Source organism: Cnephaeus nilssonii, assembly GCF_951640355.1.
Source record: "Cnephaeus nilssonii genome assembly, chromosome: 15".
Classification (NCBI taxonomy): Eukaryota; Metazoa; Chordata; class Mammalia; order Chiroptera; family Vespertilionidae; genus Cnephaeus; species Cnephaeus nilssonii.
In genome coordinates this window covers 11,628,922-11,650,127 of record NC_137086.1, presented here as the reverse complement: position 1 = coordinate 11,650,127, position 21,206 = coordinate 11,628,922, and the positions used below count along the sequence as shown (strand labels likewise).

At 54.8% G+C, this 21,206-nt stretch overlaps 1 protein-coding gene across 1 annotated transcript in view; it reads right to left on the bottom strand.

Moving 5' to 3' along the window:
- Positions 1-1,714: 1,714 nt before the first annotated feature.
- The window catches only part of DPYSL5 (dihydropyrimidinase like 5), a gene marked incomplete at both ends in the record, with an annotated part of 37,866 nt that continues 18,374 nt past the window's right edge, over positions 1,715-21,206 (bottom strand). The window contains 12 exons of the mRNA XM_079792011.1: positions 1,715-1,847; positions 4,432-4,513; positions 5,867-6,035; positions 6,830-7,037; positions 9,467-9,609; positions 11,018-11,159; positions 12,919-13,075; positions 14,106-14,181; positions 14,663-14,707; positions 16,584-16,652; positions 17,259-17,438; positions 18,457-18,615. Of these exons, the coding sequence (XP_079648137.1) occupies positions 1,715-1,847; positions 4,432-4,513; positions 5,867-6,035; positions 6,830-7,037; positions 9,467-9,609; positions 11,018-11,159; positions 12,919-13,075; positions 14,106-14,181; positions 14,663-14,707; positions 16,584-16,652; positions 17,259-17,438; positions 18,457-18,615 (1,563 nt within the window). The remainder of the gene's footprint in view (positions 1,848-4,431; positions 4,514-5,866; positions 6,036-6,829; positions 7,038-9,466; positions 9,610-11,017; positions 11,160-12,918; positions 13,076-14,105; positions 14,182-14,662; positions 14,708-16,583; positions 16,653-17,258; positions 17,439-18,456; positions 18,616-21,206) is intronic.

The following is a 21,206-nucleotide window of genomic DNA, read 5'->3' as shown; positions in this document are numbered from 1 at the left end:
GACATGCACATGAAGGCATCCAGTGTCTTCCTGGGTACCTTTATTTTTCTCTTTGAACCGCCTGAAACCCGCCAAATGTGTGGTCATGTCATTTTTCATCCAAACACAGTGGACTTTTGGCAGTTAATAAAATTCTTGTGTGCCCCCACGTTATGGGACTAGAGGGTAACACAGACACGTTGGCCCCGTACCATCCCAGGGACCCAGCATCCTGCCAACCAGGTAATGGTGTCCCCACCTGGCTCAGAACCTGCACAGAAGCTGTGCACACAGCTCGTTCCCTTATAACCAAGTGTGTTGCCCTGGCTGTGGGGCGCCAGTCATCGCACTTGGTCCCAGGCTGCCTTATTTGCAGGAGGGTTGCTGATTTGGTGAGCGCTGGGGACGTTCCCCTGTCCCCAACCATTTCCCCACACGACCTAAAATTCCCTCATTAGGGTTTTGTCTTCGGGGGCTCAGAAATAAGTACACGTGACTCCTTAGTACCAGAAGCGACAATTTCACGCACCCTTTAGTGGGAAACGGAGTGGATCACTCCTCCGCACACCTGGCTGAGACCCGGAGAGAAGGCAGAGGAGTCTTGATGCAGGCGATGGGGTTTGCGGGGACAGTGGGCCAATCCAAGGGTGAGGTTCTGAAGGTCCCCAGACATACTGGCCTCGGGACAACCTTTTGTCGTGGATTGTTACGAGGCCATAGTCCCATCAGGTAAGGGTTCCACGGTGTGAAGAGGGTTTCCAAAATGGTAGCCAAGAGAACAGACGACGAAGGGGAGGTAGGGAAAACCCATGCCCCTCTTTTATATCTAACTAGAGGCCCTGTGCATGAAAATTCATGCACTGGGACGGGGGAGGGGGCATCCCTCAGCCCAGCCTGTGCCCTCTCGCAGTCTGGGACCCCTTGGGGGATGTCCACCTGCCGGCTTAGGCCCACTCCCCGGGAGATTGGGCCTAAGCTGGCAGTCAGATATCCCTCTGGCAGCCCAGGAGCCCTCGGGAGATGTCCGACTAACGGGGAGCGGGCCTAAGCCATTAGTCGGACATCTTTAGTGCTACCGAGGCCTGGGAGAGGCTCCCGCCACCACCACTGCGCTGGCCAGCCATGAGCCGGCTTCTGGCTGAGCGGCGCTTCCCCTGTGGGAGCACACTGACCACCAGGGGGCAGCTCCTGCATTGAGCGTCTGTCCCCTGGTGGTCAGTGTGCCTCATAGCAACTGGTCGTTCCACCATTAGGGTCAATTTGCATATTACCCTTTTATTATATAAGATGCTTCCCCCTGATGGTTCTCGTTTCAGAGAACTCAGCAACCTTGTCCTGGGAAATCTGGTGCCATGAACCTTGGTCTTGTTCCCACCAGGAGTCAGAACGGACAGCTGTGGGGGTCACTGCAGCTCCCATCTCAACTTTTCTGAATCTGAGTGACTCTGCTCAGGCCTCCCCGGAAGCTGCCACCTGCCAGCAGGAGTGAACAACCGAAGCCGAGTCCCCTCAGCAACGTGAGCTGTGCCTCAGCCCCTGCAGGAAGCGGTCCTCTGCCAAGCCCCCGCTTCTCTGAAGAAACACAACTGAGACCAAGTGAGAAGTAGCTACAGTTTAATACAAACCTGCACCAGAACACAATGTGTCGGGCTGTCTTGTTTTTGCCTCCAAGGGGTGGTCAAAGCACAGGACCATGTGTTGTCTTGGGGTTGACACAATCTTAGCACCATGACTTTTACAGAGGAGCGAGGGAGTCACCTGGGTGATGGGGTGCCGGAGGCTCCATCCCGACCCCGGGCTGTGCCTGCCGCCTGGGCAGCTGGAGGGGGTTGGGGTTTCTGTGTGGTTCTGTGGTTTCTGGGTCGGTACTGGAAAAGCCCTCATTGACGGCATCGGCTTGACAGAGACCTACTGCGGACTCCTAGCACTACACACTCACACACACGCACACACAGTAGCACAATTTTCTGTAACTGAACCCCACAAACCTAGAGAGCAGCTAAGGCAAGAACAACAGTATTTATTCAGCAAGTACAAGACCAGTTTGAGAGAGCTGCATTCAGTGCAACCAGGAGCCAGTGGGGTTGGCGAAGGAGCCGGCTGGGGCTCTGCACAGGGGCAAGGAGCGGGCGGTGGGGGCTGACCATGTACTTGGTTCCTTGAACCTCCTTCTGATTTTCATCTAGAAGCTCCTGGGCAAGGGTGGGGTCTCTGTAAGGGTCAGGGTGGACGGAGCGGAAGGCCGACGGTGGACCACGTGAAGACGAGGTCTCCCAGAGCCCCGGGCCATGCATCTCTCAAGCGGAGGCACTCAGAGAAGGTAAAGCTTTCCTAGCCCAAGCAGGGATCCTCTGCCCATGGGCCGCCACCCCTGCTTGGCTCTTTGGCATCTGCCCACGGCCCGTGACCCAGCAAGGGCTGAACGAGATAACGACGATGTGCACTGTACCCAGGGGTCAGTGCCACGGCTCCCCAGGCCCAGAGCCCTCCCTACGCCTGTCCCCGTGGCTGCCGCCCTCCACCAGTGCCTTTGCTGCCTCTGTTCCCTGGGTTACGGTCTCTGTCCTATCGGCCCCTGAGCGAGGAAGATGAGCACGAAGGGACACATGTAGATGTGGAGACAGCTCAAACCACACGGCCAAACCCCGGCGTGTAAGGAGTCCTGGCTCACACGGGGAATACGCATCAGTTTGTTTATGACAGAAGTCTACCTACCTGTGCAAAACAAAGCAGAACGCCTACTAGGGAGTCTTCTGACTGGTTAGACTCCGTGGGATCTACAAGGGACCTCACCCCACTCTTCCTTCCCACAGCCGGGGGAGACAGCCACGCCCTTAAGGGCAGTCGTGGACACTTCCGGGGTCAGAAGGCCTCATCTTTGAAATGGAGAGAATCATACGTGCCCCGTGGTGAGAAGCATTTGAGAGCTCGTCTATGGAAGTGCTTTGAAACATGAAGAGCACGATGTACGGGGTATGACCGCCAGCCCGAGCCCAGGAGCCACGCGCAGCCCGGGGCGCTCAAACTGAATGTGCAACATGAAATCACTTCCCCGAGGGGAGGACAAGGCTGAACGAGGGCGGGCAGCTGGGAGGTCACCAGCCTCTAGTGTTTCCATGGAAACCTCCTGGAGCTTCGGAGGCAGGGAGGGCCCCACTGCATGTGGGCGGAGATGGAGGCCACAGCAGGGGAGGGCACGGTGCTGTCCACAGGGGACTAGAGCACAGCAATGCGGGCCCTACCGTCAGGTTCTGCTGGCCTGGCCTCCTTCCCTGCACCTCGCTAGCCACGCCCTAGTCCCGCTCCCCCTCTCATAGCAGACATCAGGCCTCTTGCCAATCACACAGGAGGAGCAGCCAGACCTTGTACGGCAGGGCGATTTACAGGAAGTTGGGTGTCTGAGAGACGGGAAACGCCTTCTTGCTCCCCAAAGGTCTCCAGGGCCAGCATCCTGAACATCCTCTCAGAATGTAGGGAACTAGACCGAGGCGGGGGGAGGGAGGGGGGAAGCGATGGGAACAGGGCCTGGGATGGGGCCTGTGCAGTCTGGAAGACTCTATGTGGGGAGAGGGCCTGTAAGTCTAGCACCCCCCCCCGCCCCAGCCCCAACCCGTGCCCTGGGCTGTCTGGTTGGTGTCGAGTGCAGCATCTCCTAAGGTCCACATCTACTCCTGTTGCTATGCTATGCTAGGACACAAAGCACCGTTATTTTTCACAGGATGCACAAACAAGTCAAACCAAACCACTGCGCAAACCAAACGTGCAAAAAACGAAATCATGTACACGCGCCTGGCACCAGCCCTGCGCCCCGCCCGGCTCGCCCTTCTGGGCATGCCTCCCAGAGGGCGGGGTGGGGAGAAGAAGCTGCTAAAGGGCACAGAGTGTCCCAACAACACCCACACCCGGGGTGTCCCAACGGCACCCGTCCAGGGCCGGAGCGGAGTCGGGAAACACGGGACCTTCTGGGCACAGCTGGGCAGCGAACACCTGTCTCACTTGAGGAAGGTGACCACGGGGCCTCAGGGGACGGGGAAGGGAGTCCTTTTAGACACATCTGCCAAAGTGCTCTGGACACCTGGCGGGTCAGCCAGGGGCCGGGCACCGGAGCCCGGGCTCTCCCGAAGCCAGCACGTGGAGGGGTGGGAGGAGGGGCTGGGCCAGGCTATGCGCTGGGCTCTGTGCATAGTGTGGGCTGCCCGGGCCCCACAGGCCAGGGCAGGAAAAGACTGCAGCAGGAGGGACGCATCTCAAAGTGCCTGCTAGGTCGGCTCGGCTCGAAGCACAGTGGATCACGTGTCAGACAGGGGGAGGGCTCCGGGTCCTGTGGCCCCTCAGGGGGTGAGCTGCCCTGCCCAGCCCAGCCTCTCCTGCCCTTGCAGCTGCGCGGGAGGGTGTGCGGGCTGGTGGCAGCGGCGTATCCTCACTTGGGGGGGCGCTGGGCAGTGCCTTTACCAAATGCCACTCGACCTGCCTCCGGGGGGAGCGAGGATCCGAGCCGAGGCTCGCTTTGGGACATGGTCATCGATCTGGGAACCTGCAGGGAAGGAAGCAGAGGGTGAGCCGGGCTGCTCTTGCCGGGGTCATAAAAGCACGGCCGCTTCTCCTGAAGGAGGCTGTCAGGCCCTCGGCGAGCATGGTCTACTTTAATCCTCACAACGCCATCCCCGTTTACAGACACGGACACGGGCTCAGGGAAGTTGTGTCACTTGCTCTCTGTCACACAGCGTGAAAGTGGCAGAGCCTGGATTTGAACCAGGTCTTCCTCGTTCAGAATCTCCACGATTAACTGCCCCCCCCCCCCCCATGCCACCTTCGCGGCTCCCACGCCTGGACATAGGGTCTCTTGCGGGCAGCTTGGACTATGGGTTGGCCCGTTAGCAAGTGGGCCTTTGTCCATCTGCCTCAGCGAGTGAGAGAGAAAAGAGGGAAGGGGCTTCGTTGTGTTGGAAAAACAAAGAACCACACCCCGAAGGTCTCCCCGTTTTGAAATGCCAAGACTTAGTTAGAAAAGGAGGCCTGGTGCCCCAGTCTTCAGCCTGTCTGGTCTAAAACAGATACGGTTGTGGGCAGAGGGAAGGGGGGGAGGCTGCTTGATGTTGGCCGAGTCTGAGAGTTCTGCCCAGTATTGGCTCTGTCCCAAGGCGTGGGTGGGAGCAGAGGCCGCCATAGGCCAGTGGGGGCCCTGGCTCTGGGGGCCATGCCCAGGCAGCCCTGGGAATCCACACCTTCTGGATTGGCAAGGCTGGGTGCCCGCGGACACGCCACACCCCGGATCCCTTTCTGACTCCTTGCACACGTGTCCTGTCCCTGGTGGGAGTGGCAGTGGCCCTCAGGCTGAGGGAGCAGTTACCTTGGTAACGAGAGGAAGGGGAGTGGTGGAGGCCCTTCCCCATAGGCTACCAGTTCCTCAAACAGGAACCACGTGACTTCTGCCTGGAGCTGCCCCCAGCACACAGCTGGGCACACAGGTTTAGCCCTCTGCCTCTCAGGTTAGGAGGGTCTGTGTGCAGGTCTCATGTCCCCCCCCCCAGCAAAAGCCATGCTCTGTGAGGAGGGATCTTGCTCCTCTAGCTGTCCCGGGCCCAGCAGGGCACCTGCAGAGCGGATGCTAGGTCTGCACGGGGCTGGGCCTGATGGCTGTTCAGGAGGGTCCTCCCCAGTGCTGTCCGCAAAGCTGCCTGCAGGGCCGGCACTGCACCCGCTGCTTGCTCTCCCTTGCAGGCGCCACTTACGTGGCAGTGGACTTAGCACTCATCACCGGCCATGCCGAAGGGGAGGGAGGAAGAAGATGGGAAAAGCAGCATAAACCCCGCCTGCCCCTCGGCCTGCTCCCACCACCCCGCTGTGGTGGAGACGCAGGTGCCAGTCCAGGTGGCCCTGCTCTTACCAGAGAGGCTGAAGCTGGATTCGTGAAGGTCCCTCATGCCCCCGTGCCGGGTAACGGGCCGGGTAGGAGTGTCTGCGAGCGGCGTTCCCATCTCTTTCTTCCCAGGATGCACAACGACAGCTACATCCCCCAGGTAGGGAGTGCGGTCCACTCCCTTAACCTTCAAGGTCTGGTGAAGGGAGGAGGAGGAGAAGGGAAACGACCCCATCAGAGCCAGACACCACCACCAGAGCCTCCTCGATGGCTGCCGTTCTGCTCAGGACCCACGTGACTGCCACAAAGGCTTGCTTTGCCGTGAGCACAAGGGGCGGAGAATTATTTTCTTGTGCCTTCTATAAACAGTGCACGTGTGTGTGCACCCGTGCACATGTGTGTGTACATGCATGTGTGCGTGTAGGAGATGCCCACTGGCTCGCCCTCAGTATTGGTGGGATCTTTTCCAAGGTAGCAGGTGAACTTCTGAGATATTCAACCTGGTAGAGCACCCCTCCCCTGGAGCTTGGCATTCCCCTCACTTGCCGGGTTACCAAGAGGCCATGAACTTCTCCAGACCTGGCCTGGCCACTTAAGTGTTGGGGGGCCCAGACTCAGCAAAGCCCACCCAGCCTATTGCAATCACAAGGGAAGCGGGGTGTCTGAGAAAGAGCAGCTCCAGGCCAAGACAGGGAACCCGTCCCTGAAGGACGGCAAGAATCCTCCCAGGACCAGCGGCCGGCTCAGCCGTGAGCAGCTCATAGTGTTCCCTCGGCTCCGGGGACACGGGGGACCCTTCCGATACATTTACTCCGTTCCAGGTGCCTCCTCCCTACTGTTCCTGTCCCCAAAGTGACCACTCCCGGCGACAGGACGCGGCGGGGAAATCGAGTGAGAACGTCTTTGAGATGTAAAACAATCATATGAGCTGCCCCTAACAGGGGCCTTCAACCTCTTCCCACCCATCCTCTTCCCCATCCCTCACCTTACCTTTTCCCTCTGGACCAGCTTCTTGTAGACAGTGTCTGGGAAGGACCTCAGGGGACAGAACTTGCCGGTGCCCTCCGCGCACATGAAGACACCGTTCTCATACACGACCCGCCCCCGGCTGATGGTGACCAGCGGCACGCCATGGCAGCGCATGTTCTCGTACAGGTTGAAGTCTCCTCCCTGCACCTGGGTGCTGGCCGAGATGGTCCTGGTGGGGAAGAAGTGGTGGAAGGGGAGCTCTGAGGAGAGGCAAAGACACCACAGCTCAATGGGAACGGAAGGTGCTCAGAGGGAAGGGCTGATGCTCAGGGGGAAGGGGTGATGCTCAGAGGGAAGGGGTGATGTTCAGAGGGAAGGGGTGATGCTCAGAGGGAAGGGCTGATGCTCAGGGGGAAGGGGTGATGCTCAGAGGGAAGGGGTGATGCTCAGAGGGAAGGGGTGATGCTCAGGGGGAAGGGGTGATGCTCAGGGGGAAGGGGTGATGCTCAGAGGGAAGGGCTGATGCTCAGAGGAAAGGGGTGTTGTTCAGAGGGAAGGGGTGATGCTCAGGGGGAAGGGGTGATGCTCAGAGGGAAGGGCTGATGCTCAGAGGAAAGGGGTGTTGTTCAGAGGGAAGGGGTGATGCTCAGGGGGAAGGGGTGATGCTCAGAGGGAAGGGGTGATGCTCAGTGGGAAGGGGTGATGCTCAGAGGGAAGGGGTGATGCTCAGAGGAAAGGGGTGTTGTTCAGAGGGAAGGGGTGATGCTCAGGGGGAAGGGGTGATGCTCAGAGGAAAGGGGTGTTGTTCAGAGGGAAGGGAAGATGCTCAGAGGGAAGGGGAGGTGCTCAAAGGGAAGGAAAGATCCCCAAAGGCTGATGGTTATGAGCTGAATTGTGTTCCCCAAATTTATATGTTGAAGTCTTAATACCCAATACCTCAGAATGTAACTGTATTTGGCCTTTAAACATCTAATTACAATGAGGTCATATGGGTAGACCCTAGTCCAGTGGTTGGCAAACTCATTAGTCAACAGAGCCAAATATCAACAGTACAATGATTGAAATTTCCTTTGAGAGCCAAATTTTTTAAACTTAAACTTCTTCTAACGCCGCTTCTTCAAAATAGACTCGCCCAGGCCGTGGTATTTTGTGGAAGAGCCACACTCAAGGGGCCAAAGAGCCGCAGGTGGCTCGCGAACCGCAGTTTGCCGACCACGGCCCTAGTCCAACCTGACTGGTGTCCTTATCCGAAAAGAAAATGGAGACACCAGGAGGACACACAGAGGAAACACCATGTGAGGAGGGAGAAGACGGCCATCGGCAAGCCAAGGAGAGAGGCCTCATGATGTATCCACCCTGCCGACACCTCGATCCGACTTCTAGCCTCCAGAACTGTGAGGAGACAGATTTCTGCCGTGCCAGCCCCCCAAGCTGCGGTATGTTTTTTTGTGTTTTTTTAAAAAAAATATATTTTACTGATTTTTTACAGAGAGAAAGGGAGAGGGATAGAGAGTTAGAAACATCGATCAGCTGCCTCCTGCACACCCCCCACTGGGGATGTGCCCGCAACCAAGGTACATGCCCTTGACCAGAATCGAACCTGGGACCTTTCAGTCCGCAGGCTGACGCTCTATCCACTGAGCCAAACCGGTTTCGGCAAGCTGCAGTATGTTTTAAAGCAGCCCCAGCACACTCGTACACTGGGCTAACCTCTAGGGGGTCTTTCACCGACAGCCGGCCCATCACAGAGACAGGGACCAGCCCCTGGCACCAGGATGCAGAACAGGGCTCCTCCAGGGCCCTGACGGAGGGCACAGTGTGGGGACCGTGGCATAGGGATGTGGTGGTGCCCGGCGTGGGCTTTCTTTCACTTTCATCTGCCCGCACATTTCTGCCTACCCTGTTCACTACTAGCTTGTGCGCCTAGAAAAGTGCCCGCCAAACAAATTCAGGGGTGGGCCAGGGTGGGCTTACAGTTGTGAGCACGCTAAACACAGAGTTCTATTATTAATTAATTAATTAATTAATCATTGCATTACTTATTAGTATTAACCTACTTTTGCCACCTCTGTATTTGATGACTGAATGAAATTTAACATTAAAAACACGATTCCCATCTGCCCACATCTTCAAGTGAAAATGATGCCCTACACCCTGCTGATCACTCCTGACACGCTTCATTCACGCATTCAGCATGCGCTCACTAACGCCGCGGGTGCCAGCGCGGTGCGCTCCAGGAACCGCCCGCAGCGAGAGGAGCAGAGGATGGAGGAAGCTGGGATGGAGTGCTAGGCCGTCTGTCCGGTTCGGCCACGTACTAGCTACATGATGTGGGGATCCCTCTGCTCTCTGGCCTTAGGGAAAGGAAATCAGAACCCCAGGCTTGAGTGCTTCTCGGGGCTGCGAGTCCAATCCAATGAGACAATGGGTGGGCGGCCGCTTTGAAACACTGTCAAGCGCTGTGCAGGCGCAGCTGGTCACTGCTCTGTCCCCCGGGCCGGACTCTGGGAGGCCAGCAACTAGTCATTACGTTGAACACGCCTCAGGGCACACTCCTCTCTGCTAGAAGGAGTGCAGAGAGGCTTTTGGGATTCTGTGACACAAGCTCCTTACACCCCCAGCCCCAGCCCCAGCCCTGGAGACCGGCAGCAGGTTTACTTTGTGGCTTCGGGGTCCCACACCACCACGTCGGCGTCGGCTCCCGGGATGATGCGGCCCTTGCGGGGATACAGGTTGAGGATCTTCGCCGCATTGGAGCTGGTGACGGCCACAAAGCGGTTCTCATCCATCTTTCCTCCGACCTGAAACACGGCAGAATGTCAAGTCGACCAGGCCCGGGGGCGCCTCCAACCCCTAGGCACCCCTGGCTCTGGCCCGTGGCCTTCGAGTCGGTCAGAACAATGGTGCGGAGGCGGACAGCACCACGGGCACCGTTTCAGGTGACCAACCTGCGAGGCTTGGTTCCAGGCACTCGCTCACGTCTTTCTCCTTCACCCAGCAGCAGTGAGCGGGCCCTTGTTCCAAACGGCCGCCTCCCTGGTGGAAATCTACCCCCCGATGGTAAACCCAGCTCTGCTCGGCTGCCCACTAGGGACGAGTCAGGAGCCTCCCTCATCCACAGAGGGTCATGCATTCTGGGTCTGGAAAGGCATCTTCTTACCCCACCCACCCATCCATGACAGCACCGTGGACTCTCTTCAGAGAAGATTCCTGAGCCACTACCTGGGTCCTCCCTGAGCGGATGCTTAGTCTTTTTAAAAAATATATATTTTTATTGATTTCAGAGAGGAAGGGAGAGACAGAGAGAGATAGAAACATCAATGATGAGAAAGAATCATTGATCGGCTGCCTCCTGCATGCCCTCCACTGGGGATCGAGCCTGCAACCCGGGCATGTGCCCTGACCGGGAATCGAACCGTGACCTCCTGGTTCATAGGTCGATGCTCAACCACTGAGCCACGCCGTCCGGGCTGGTGCTTAGTCTCGAGGACGCCAGACCTCCTTGGGCTCTGACCCTCCTGCATCTGGCCTGTGAGAGGGCCAGACCAGTAACACACATTCTTCACGGGCAGACCTGGTAGGCGGTGTTCTCACAAGTCCCAGCCCCTGTCTTTGTTGAAAAGTAACTGAACAAAATATATCAAGAGCCTTAACACGCTCACTTCCCTTGGCCCAGACATCCTCTTCTAGGGATTAACTAGAAAGGCTGACACACACTAACGAACAGAGGTTCCCTGCAGCCCTGTTTCTAAGTGCTAGAACCTGAAACAGCCGAAAGTTTCAAACATCGGGAAAGGATGAACTGAAAAGTAGGGTACTTCCACTGGAGAAAACATTTAGCCATGAAAAAAGATGTTTTTAAAGAACTTTTCCTGATATGGGAAGCCACTCAAGATATGGTCTATGAAAAACAAGGAATGAATCCAGTTATTAAAATAATGTACAGTACACCATAGAACTAGGAGGAAACATACTACAATATTAAGTTTAATTTCTCGGTGTAGAATTATGGGAAAAATTTTTTTCTAATACTCTTCTGTATTTTTCTCATTTCTATACTAGGCCTTATTACCTTTCTGATCAGGGGGGAAAAAAAAGATATTTTTGGTTCTGTTTTTGAGTGGAACAAGGAGCTGTGGTTGATGCGGCCCTCCTCAGGGTGAAACGCCCACTTAGATCAGAGCGGGGAAGGGCCCCCCAAGAACATACCACGCCTCTCTCCCAGATGACGCTCATGCGGTCCTGCACGCCGCTCACTCCATGCGGGATCTTGGTGAAGTCCTCCTTGCCCATGGCCTTCTGCTTCGTGGTGAAAGGCCGGTGGTCTGACGCCACGATGTTCAGAGTGTCACTGGGTGGAGAGAAAGACGTGACCAGTGAAGGGAAGCAGGCCAGGGTCCCGGGGGGTGGTGACAGGTACAGGAAAAGGTCTTCGCTTGAGAACCAGGCAAAGCTGCTTTCAATCTCAGCTCTGCTACTTAGTAGGTGCCTGGCCTCTAACGAGTTACTTAAACTGTGAGAACCTCAGTTTACTCATCTGCAGAATGGGAATAGATAGGTGCTGCGTGTGGCAGACCATCATGGTCACGGGAGACATCGAGAGTCTTCGGGATGTTGACTTTTAAGAGTTAAGATAGTGGGAAGAGAAAAATTAAACATAAGAGTTTAGCTAAAGTAGAGGGTGGGAGGTAGCTTGACTACCATGGAACCATATGCAAACCCCCTCTCATCTCCTTCCTCACCCCACACCAGTCCCTGCTGGCCACAAGCATGTGCTTGGTAAAGCACACAAGTTCAACATTCAGCCGCACAAAGGACTCGAAGCCATAGCCTTCCCTGGATGTGGGGGCTCTGACGGCCCAGAGGGGAAAGGAGGGACAAGACAGAAGATCAGTTTGTCTTAAGCCAGCAATGGCATGCAAGTCAATTAGTTCACTGTCTCTGCCATCCATGACCACCGCCTCCTGAGCCAGCTGAGAACTCGGGGCAGAGACGACAGTGAGAGAATACATATGGTGGCAAACGCCCTGCCTAGGGGAGGCAGCTAGCTGGCCTTTGTTCAGAGATCTCTGTAGGCCTCAGAGATGGTGAAGGGCAGAGGAGACAGAATGCCTGCCTACGCCACCCAGGCCAGGGCAACCTCAGGGGAAACATCCTAGGACAGTGGTCGGCAAACTCATTAGTCAGCAGAGGCAAATATCAACAGGACAACGATTGAAATTTCTTTTGGGAGCCGAATTTTTTAAACGTAAACTTCTTCTAACGCCACTTCTTCAAAATAGACTCGCCAAGGCCGTGGTATTTTGTGGAAGAGCCACACCCAAGGGGCCAAAGAGCCGCATGTGGCTCTTGAGCCGCAGTTTGCCGACCACGGTCCTAGGAGGGCAGGGAAGGGCCTGAATGGAGCATGGGTTTCACGTGGGAGAGGGGGACAACTGCTGGGACCACACACTGGGGACCCGAGAGCCTGATTTTACTTGTGGGAGACACCACAGCTTTGTGCATGCGGACCCTCTCAGATGCCCGCTTAAGAAGGGGATTCTGGCCCTGACCGGTTTGGCTCAGTGCATAGAGTGTCGGCCTGTGGACTCAATGGTCCCAGGTTCGATTCCAGTCAAGAGCATGTACCTTGGTTGTGGGAACATCCCCAGTAGGGGGAGTGCAGGAGGCAGCTGATCGATGTTTTTAACTCTCTATCCCTCTCCCTTCCTCTCTGTAAAAAATCAATAAAATTATTTTTAAAAAAAGAGAGAAAAGAAGGGGATTCTGGGAGCAGAGAAAAGTTATTTCCCTGGTGAAGGGGCATGTGCTTAAGGCTCTCAGCCGTTCCGGGTCAGGTGCATAGAGGGCTTTCTCCTCTGGGGCCTGGGGGGCTCATCAGTCACAGCTCTCGCCACAGGACTGAGACCCTCGGCCAAATCCACAGGGAGATAGATGACTTAGCTCTGGAGAAGGTCACAAAAGCAAAACCATCCTTTGAGCACAATGAAATCAAACGAGGTCAGACTTGGGGCCACTACGCCATCACCGTAAGGACCTACAGATCCCTGGAATGGCCCTGAGCCAAGGACAGGATATGGGGCTGCGATGGTCCTGCTAACAGGTCTTACTTGGCCAGCAGGCTCATGAGGTAGGTTGAGGTGTTGGTGTCCAGTCTCAGGGGAGGCACTGTGACGTAGGCGGCAGCATGGGACCAGTCCTGGTGGTAGTAGTGCAGGCCTGTCAGCGTGGCATGCGCAGTGGTGGTCTCGGCCAGCACCACCCTCCCTGGAAGAAGGAGAAGGGTCGAGCCATAACGAGGAAGCCAGTGAACCCGAGGGATCATTCGTCTGGGCCTCTCATTTGACAGGGGATGGAGGTGAAGTCAGAGAGGAAGGGACTAAGCCCACTCAATATTCGAGAGCACAGCTGGGTTCAAGGCCAGAGTGCTCCCCACCCCCACGCTGGCTGCGGGCAAGGGGAACAGGAGGCAGAGTCACCGGGGCGGGGCAGCACTGATGGCGCCTCAAGGAGCACAAGCTGGCTGGAGCATGGGTGCTACCGGGAGGATGAAGGGCTGTGAACGCCACGCTAAGGGGCAGTCCAGACTTTTCTGAGCAGGCAGGTGCCGCGAGCACCTGGAGGGGATCGCTGGGTGTGGGGTCCACAGCCGGGGCTAGAGGGCAGGGAGATGGAGGTGGGTCGTCAGGAGGCAGAGCAGTGGGAAGGCTAGAAGCCCTTGTTCCTGATTTATACGCCGTTTCCAGGACCGCGCTGGCACCCCGAGCCTGGCTGGCACTATAAGCAAGTACAGCGTCTTCAGGTATTGCCAGTTGCTTAGCAACAGGAGTCACAACAGGTGCCCAGGGCTCATTCACAGGTTCCAGGTGGCTACTGGGGAAGTTGGGCCCACACACTGTTACTTCTCTAAGGACATCCCAGGCCTCCCCTGAAATGCCCATTGGAACTGGTCCAGGATTGCATGTTGGTTACCAAGGCAACCACTAATAAAATCCAAGAAGCCAAAAAGATGCCAATTAACGAGTCAACTGAAAACTTGAAAATGTTGCCCGACCCAGAGAGGCGGCAGGTACCTCTGTAGAGCTGTTACGCATACAGATGTGCAGAGGAACTGTGGTTCTAAAGGACCGAGCCGAGGCGAGCGCGGGGTGCTGCTGGGGAAGACAGCTGGAGAAGAGGAAGGGCAGGCGCAGGCCGGGCCTCAGGAGCCGGGTCCCCGGTGTGCATGGACCCGGCGGGCCCCCTCTGGCGCCAATCCTACCACACGAGCTCTGTCCATCCCCGCTCAAGGACTCACCTTGCATCTTAGCAGCGGCGATAACATCACCGGCCGAGATGCTGGACACGTTGACCAGGTAGATCGGACAGTGAGTCTAAACATGGAAACATGGTGGAAGGACAGCATCAACCCCATAAACCTAACAAGCACCAACATCCACCCCCCGACATCACCTTGGCCAAATCAAACCCTGGGCCCGGCCCCTCCCCCTGCTCGCTCAGCCCCACCCTTGGGTGCTGCTGGTCTGAGGCTGGGAACGCAGGCCTGGCAGCCAGGAGGCAAGCTGCAGGGGAAACGCATGACGCAGAGAGGGGCAGGCAGCATCCTGAGCCAGAGCCCAGCAGGGGAACGTGGGGCAAGGTGTCGAGAGCTGAACCTCACATTTTCTACCAACGGACAAACGGCTCCTTATAACTTAGAACAAGGGTCTGTAGGAATGACCATGCCCACTCAGGGCTGGGGTGCTGTGAGCCAGGCATGATGCTGGCCCCCAGGACAGAGCAGCGCTCTACTGTCCAGGCTGGTTTCTGATCCCAGAGTCGAGAATGGACTTGGGGCGGGTGGGGTCTACTTACCCTGTTTGCAATGGTGATGACTCGGTGAGTGGCTTCAGCTTCCAGCTGTTAGAAACGAAGGGCAGGAAGAAAACAAGCTTCACCCTCTCTCCCAAGCAAGCCCACCACCTAGCAGGCGTGCTGGAGTGCCTGACACAGAGCCAGGGGGGCAGCCGCACCCACAGGCTGGCCTGGGGGCAAGCCCTGGGCAGGGCCACCGGGCTCCAACCACCTCTGCTCACCCCGAGAGAATCCGAGGACTTGGTGGGCGCATCCTTGCTGGATGCTACGCGGGGCTTAATGAAAAGGCCATGAAACAAAAGCAAGCGAAAGCCTGGAGTTGCCTCTCTCCCTGTTTTCTGGCGTATTCTCTCCGCAGCCACCTCAGCACTGTAGCAAAGGAGCGATACGGATTGATTTCAAGCTGGAAATTAGCCTAGATCCGCGTTTCTGAACGTCAGTACCATTGACATTTTGGGCTGGAGAAGTCTTTGTGGTGGGGAGCTGTCCGGGGTCGGTAGGATCTTTAGCAGCATCCCTTGCCTCTACCTACTAGATGCCCGTAGCGCCCCCACCGCTCCGTTGATATAATAAAAAATATCTCTAGCCCGGCTGGTGTGGCTCAGCAGTTGAGTGTGAACCCAGGAAACAAGAGGTCGCAGGTTCAATTCCCGGTCAGGGCACATGCCCGGGTTGTGAGCTCGATCCCCAGGAAGGGTTCGTGCAGGAGGCAGCTGATCGATGATGTTCCTCTCACATCGATGTTTCTATCTCTCTATCCTTCTCCCTTCCTCTCTCTCTAAAAATCAATAAAAACATTAAAAATACCAACTCTTTTTTTTTTTTTTTTAAAGTCTCTACACATTGCCAAATGTCTGCTGGGGAGCAAAATCGCCCTTGATGTAGACCCAGGACCCTCTCCTTTAGCCAACAGACGGGGACGAGGGTAATTTTTGCTATTGCTACGACCGCAGTCAAAGCTTTGCCCTCCCCTCCCCTCGCGTAACTCAACCAAGTCCACTCCTGTGCCCCCCACCCGGCCCCCGTTCTCACAGGCACAGCGCTTACTTGGCTGAGTCTGGTGCATCTTTCTTGACCGATTCTTAAGTGTCAAAACAGGAGCTATATTCAAGGACTCGGACAGACAGGGACAGACCCAGGGGAGGAGTAAGGTGGGACCCCTCCCCCAAGCTGACCCACTAGGGCTGACTTTGCTGCTGTCTGATGGAAGGACCATCACACCCTGCCTCCACGCCTCATCCCTCAAGGCCTCCTCATCGATCCCTCATGGACATCCAACCGCCACTCTGCACTTAAGGCTTTGAAGAAATGGAAAGCAGCTCTCCCCTCACAAATGGTCAGGGATGTCTGAACAGGGTCACAGGACAAGAAGGCATTATCTGTCTAATGTGGTCCCTCTAGAGCAGAATTCTTTATCCGGGGACCCTGGGGGATTTGTATTGACGTCCTGCAAAACTACACAAGGGCAAAAGCAGAGGGCAGAAGAGCAGGGCTCTTAATTAGCATCTCAGCGAGCAGCGAGGTAACGAGGGGGAAAGAGCATGGACCTCGTGTTTCGGTGGGAAGGGTCCAAAGTTTTCCTCACATGCTCAGAGGGATCGCATCCCCAAATGCTGAGCCACCGCCGTCTAGTCTGAAATTTCTTCTAACACCCAAAGAAACACACCTTTTCCGTCTGTCTCTTCTCTCCCGATTCAATTTTGGGTCAAGCAACCCCCGGTGCTCACATTGTCTCCCTCGGATCCTTGAAATCAGAACCAAAGGAAGCCAAGCCGGCCTCAGCCCGGGGGAAGCGGCTCCCGGAGAAGCTTCCCCGTGGAACTTCGCCCCCGGAGGAAGTGCGACAGCACAGCTCACGTTTACTGGTGTCTGCGAATCTCAGGGCAGACGCTGACAAAGGGCACGCAGGAGTCTTCCTCACCTCTTCTGGACGGCTGATCTCAATTCCTTCCGGGCCCGTGATCCCCAAATCTAGCGCCTCCTTAGCACCCTGAAAAAGAGCAAAAGAAGGAACATTGAGAGAATCATGGCGACACCAAAATATACTGGGCCCAAGGGACAGTGCACGACGCCAGACACAGCCACTCGGATGGGCCTGCTCCCCTCCCCACTTCTGTAAATCCACCTTCTGCAGAGCGCAGAGCAGGCCTCCCTTTCAGGAGGCTTCCGCAGTCCCACTTCGTAATAATTGGAAATATCTTTTCCTCTTAAAAACACCAGAGGACAAGCCTGGGACACCAGAGGCAAGCACTACTGATCTGAACGCCAGAATTTCCCTGCCGGAAAGCTCATCAAAATATTTCTTAGCGCTGCTCCCGATTCCTTTGCTACCCTGGAATTTTAACATAGTGTGAGAATGAAGACATCGTTTAAGACTCAGAAACCCCTCTGGACTATAAAGAGAGATTTGTTTTTTTCACAGACAGTAGGAACGTTTGAATTTTCTGACAAAGATTTGTCATCGGGGGTGTTACCATCTCACACTTTCTTCTACGCCTTGTTTCATCCGAACCTTGTGGGACAGAGGTGGGTGGTCAGGAATCAACCTGAGGACTGGCGCCCTGGCCCCCTCCCCCGCCACGTGCTACCGCCTTGCCTCGGCCACGAGCTCCCCGTTTTCAGCATGGACGCGGGCGATCGCCCCGATGTCTCTGCAAGCGTGCAGCACTTGGTACAGCTCACTGTCCCGAAGCATATACAAGTCCTTGTAGGTCATGAACATCTGGAACGAGTTGACGCCCTTCTCTCTCACCAGGGTCTCCATTTCTGCTTTCACCTGGAGAGCAAAATGCAAAGGCAATGCCACGTGAGCACAGATGCCCAAGAGGCTGCCTGGCCGATGCTGGCCCGGCATCGGAGGAGCTGTGGCTCAGTCAGTGGAGTCACCATAGGAACACCCGCAACCTCGCAGTATCTCCCTTTCCTCCCACCTCCCATGAGCAAATGGATGAAGATGTGCTTTGAATATTGTCAAGTATGACACAAATAGAGACTATATTGTTACCTCCTAGGCGTGTTTCTCCTACCACATAGGCTGTTCTGTGTTTCTGACTTCAAATCAGCCTTATTGGTAAACACACTAATAACTTTTACTCCTATGGCCTAGTCCAGTGGTTGGCAAACTCATTAGTCAGCAGAGCCAAATATCAACAGTACAAAGATTGAAATTTCTTTTGAGAGCCAAATTTTTAAAACTTAAACTTCTTCTAATGCCACTTCTTTAAAATAGACTCGTCCAGGCCGTGGTATTTTGTGGAAGAGCAACACTCAAGGGGCCAAAGAGCCGCATGTGGCTCGTGAGCCACAGTTTGCCGACCACGGGCCTAGTCCCCTTAACCCAAAAATGGTGTTAAAAGAAGGCACAGTAATGCTAAAATCCATGTGAAAAGCATGTATGAAAAAAAGACTGGAAGGAAATAAGCTAAACAACAAATAGTGATTTTGTTGGGGTGACCAGATTATGGGCTTTCTTTCTTTTCTAATTTTAAAATTTGTAGTTGGAAATAAAATTTGATTATTAGAAAAACAAGTTTAAAATTCTAGATGCATGGAGGTCGCCACAACCTCTGGGAGGGCTGCTCTGACCTCAGCGTTGCTGAGAACTGACCGTGCCCTCTATTCCAGGCCGACGCTGGAGAGGCGACGGAGGAAGCTTCTGGCATTTGGGGCAGTTACGACGGTGGTGGGAGGGGTGTCCCACACCTGCGGGCGAGTTCCACACCCCAGCTGCCTCCCACCAAGTGGCCCCTCTGCCTAAAAGAGCCTTTTCTCTTCTTTTGGGATCCCCCTGTTACCTTGGGTGCCCACCAGGTGATGCCCACGTGGAGGGCGTAGTCACAGCAGACCTTGGGGTCGGCCAGCCCCCGGCACTTCTCATAGGCTTCCACCAGGGAGGTCTCCTTGTCAGGCAGGACGTGGCCGATGATCATGGTGGTCCCTCCAACCAGCGCTGCCTGAGGAAGACGGGAAAAGCAGTCTCGTCACTTCTCTTCCCGCACCCACGTCTCTGACCTGGGGAGGCACGGGGTCCTCGGGTGGGCATCCAGGACACCCACAGACCCTACCTCCCAAGAGGCGGTTAAATCCGGATGCAGCGATGTCTGGGAAGCTGTGAGCTGCCTGAAGGCACAAGGGCCAGTGTGCGACCATCTTTACCGTGGATCCAGCACACAACCCTGCTTCTTCCTCATCCTGGGTCGCAGCTCCAAGCTTTGGAAAAGCCACTTAGTGTGTTACCCCAGCCTCGGCCAACCCCGGTTTCCCAATGAGAAGACCCCATCACACAATTTTTTGGCCAACTTGAATATACAGAGGATACAACCAAATATCAATAGATAATATATGATATGATATAATACAAATGATGATCAAATTTTTATACTATTTATTAATGTAGTTGTACATACATATTTAAACCCTAATAAATAAAATGTTAGTTTGGGTATATCGTTTCATTTTACTCTCTCACATTTCTATTCAAAGTTTTCACACGCTTCTTCAACATCGGGGCCTTTGTCTTCAGTTTTCTACGCACATGAACTTCATTCCCCTCTCTCTGTATGAGATAGAGCACTTCTTAGGTCCCTGTATAAATTATCAGTGAAAAACTGTCCTGTTCATAATCTCCACAACATACCACTTGAAAAAGAAATCTTAAAAATCCTCACTTGCAATCACAAAGCCTAGTTCCAGGAATAATGACTAAACCTGTATTAAAGATCCCCCATTCCCCACCCCTCCTCCCCCAACACACCTCTTTAAAAAACCAAATTTGGTCCGGCGAGTTCCACGAGCTTCCGAAACCAGTACCGACCAAAGTCTGTTCCAGGCTAATGTGCTGTTCTCAAACAAAACTTTATTAAAATTAAAATAATTGAGACAGGATCTTATGAGAGATTTTGTGAGGACTCTGATGATATAAGGTGACTCTCTTTTTTCTGGTGGGTAAAAAGTCCCTCTATTTGGGTCCTTACAGTGATTTGGAGTCAGACCCAAGTTCTGGCCCCCACTCTGCCACCTCCCAGCTGGACAACCTCAGGTTACTTAACCTCTCTAAGGTGCGGATTCTTTTCCTACACGGGGTGGGGGGGTGGGGGGTGGGGGTGGGGATAGCTTTCTTCCCGGATAGCTGTGAGAGTCAACGGAAACCTCACTTATAAAATGGACTTGTCGCCCTAGCCAGCTTGGCTCAGTGGATAGAGCGTCAGCCTGTGGACTGAAGGGTCCCAGGTTCGATTCAGGCCAAGGGCACATGCCTGGGTTGCGGGCTTGATCCCCAGTAGGGGGCGTGCAGGAGGCAGCCGATCAATGATTATCTCTCATCATTGATGTTTCTATCTCTCTCTCCTCCCTTCCTCTCTGAAATCAATAAAGAAATATATTTTTAAAAAACGAACTGTTTTAAAAAAATAAAAATAAAATAGACTTGTAAAGTCTTGTCCTAATGTGTGTGTGTAATCGTTCAGAATAGCTGCTTGTCTTCTGTAGGGGAAAAAACAGCACAAGGAAATAGTCTTAATGAGTCATACTTCCCTAGTCAGTTAAATCCTTGGTCACAAATCAGAAATATCGCTGGGGAATAAGGACACCCCCCCCCAAAAAAAATTAGTTCAGTGGCCAAACAACAATTAAAATGAGAATTCTTGCAACATTGATTTTCCATGCTGATTCTGGTGGGTGTGTTGCCATGGGAAACTCAGGGGTCTGACTTCATGCATGGCTTAAAGCGGCCGACAGAGGGCGCAGTTCAGCGGCACACACAGAGGACCGGTGATGGGGGCGGCGGGAAGCGGGGAGAAGGCAGAGCAGCAGATTGCGGCGCTGCTCGCTGGCTTCTCTTTCTCATTTGCTGGATTGTGCCAGGCTGATTCATCCTCGTAGCAGGTGGCTGGCTGTACTCTGTGTATTTCCCCCTGAAATGCATTTCTTGCTTTTACACATGGACATGGAGGTGTCTGATGCATTGTTTCATTTTCTGTGGTTTCAGATTGCTTTCTTTGCACCGCTCCCCGCACCCCGCCCCCCCTCCCCCCCAGCCCCCGCATCCCAGTATGATGGTGGCCTTGGGTAGAAAAAAGGGAACCTGGGAAGGGGAGTGTGATAAGAATGTTCTTAAAATCTGTGGGTACTGGAGCAAGAGTGGAAAAGGAGGTCCACGTACCAAATCTAAGTGACAGATCTAGCCAACAACTGGCACACAGAATACGGCACATCCTCCTACTCGGACAAGCTTATTGTCATAATGACCAAGAAGGCCAGGCCTGCTTTTAGAAGTCTCGGAGACCTTGCATTTCTGAGCTACGCTGTAGGTCCCGGGACGTTGGCCTTGAGCCTCTGTGCTTGCCCCAGCCCACACCCCCTGGCCCATACATGACTCATCCTGCAGCCCACAGGTCTCAGCTCTGCTCACCCCCTGCAAACCAGGCCCTCGGCCCTCGACCTGCACATGCTGGTGGCCTGGCCCCCAGGAGGAGAGACTCAGGCTGTGGTCTAGAGGTGGGATAGTGGGCTCTGGGCAGACATGGCCCCTCCTGCCGGGGTCTAA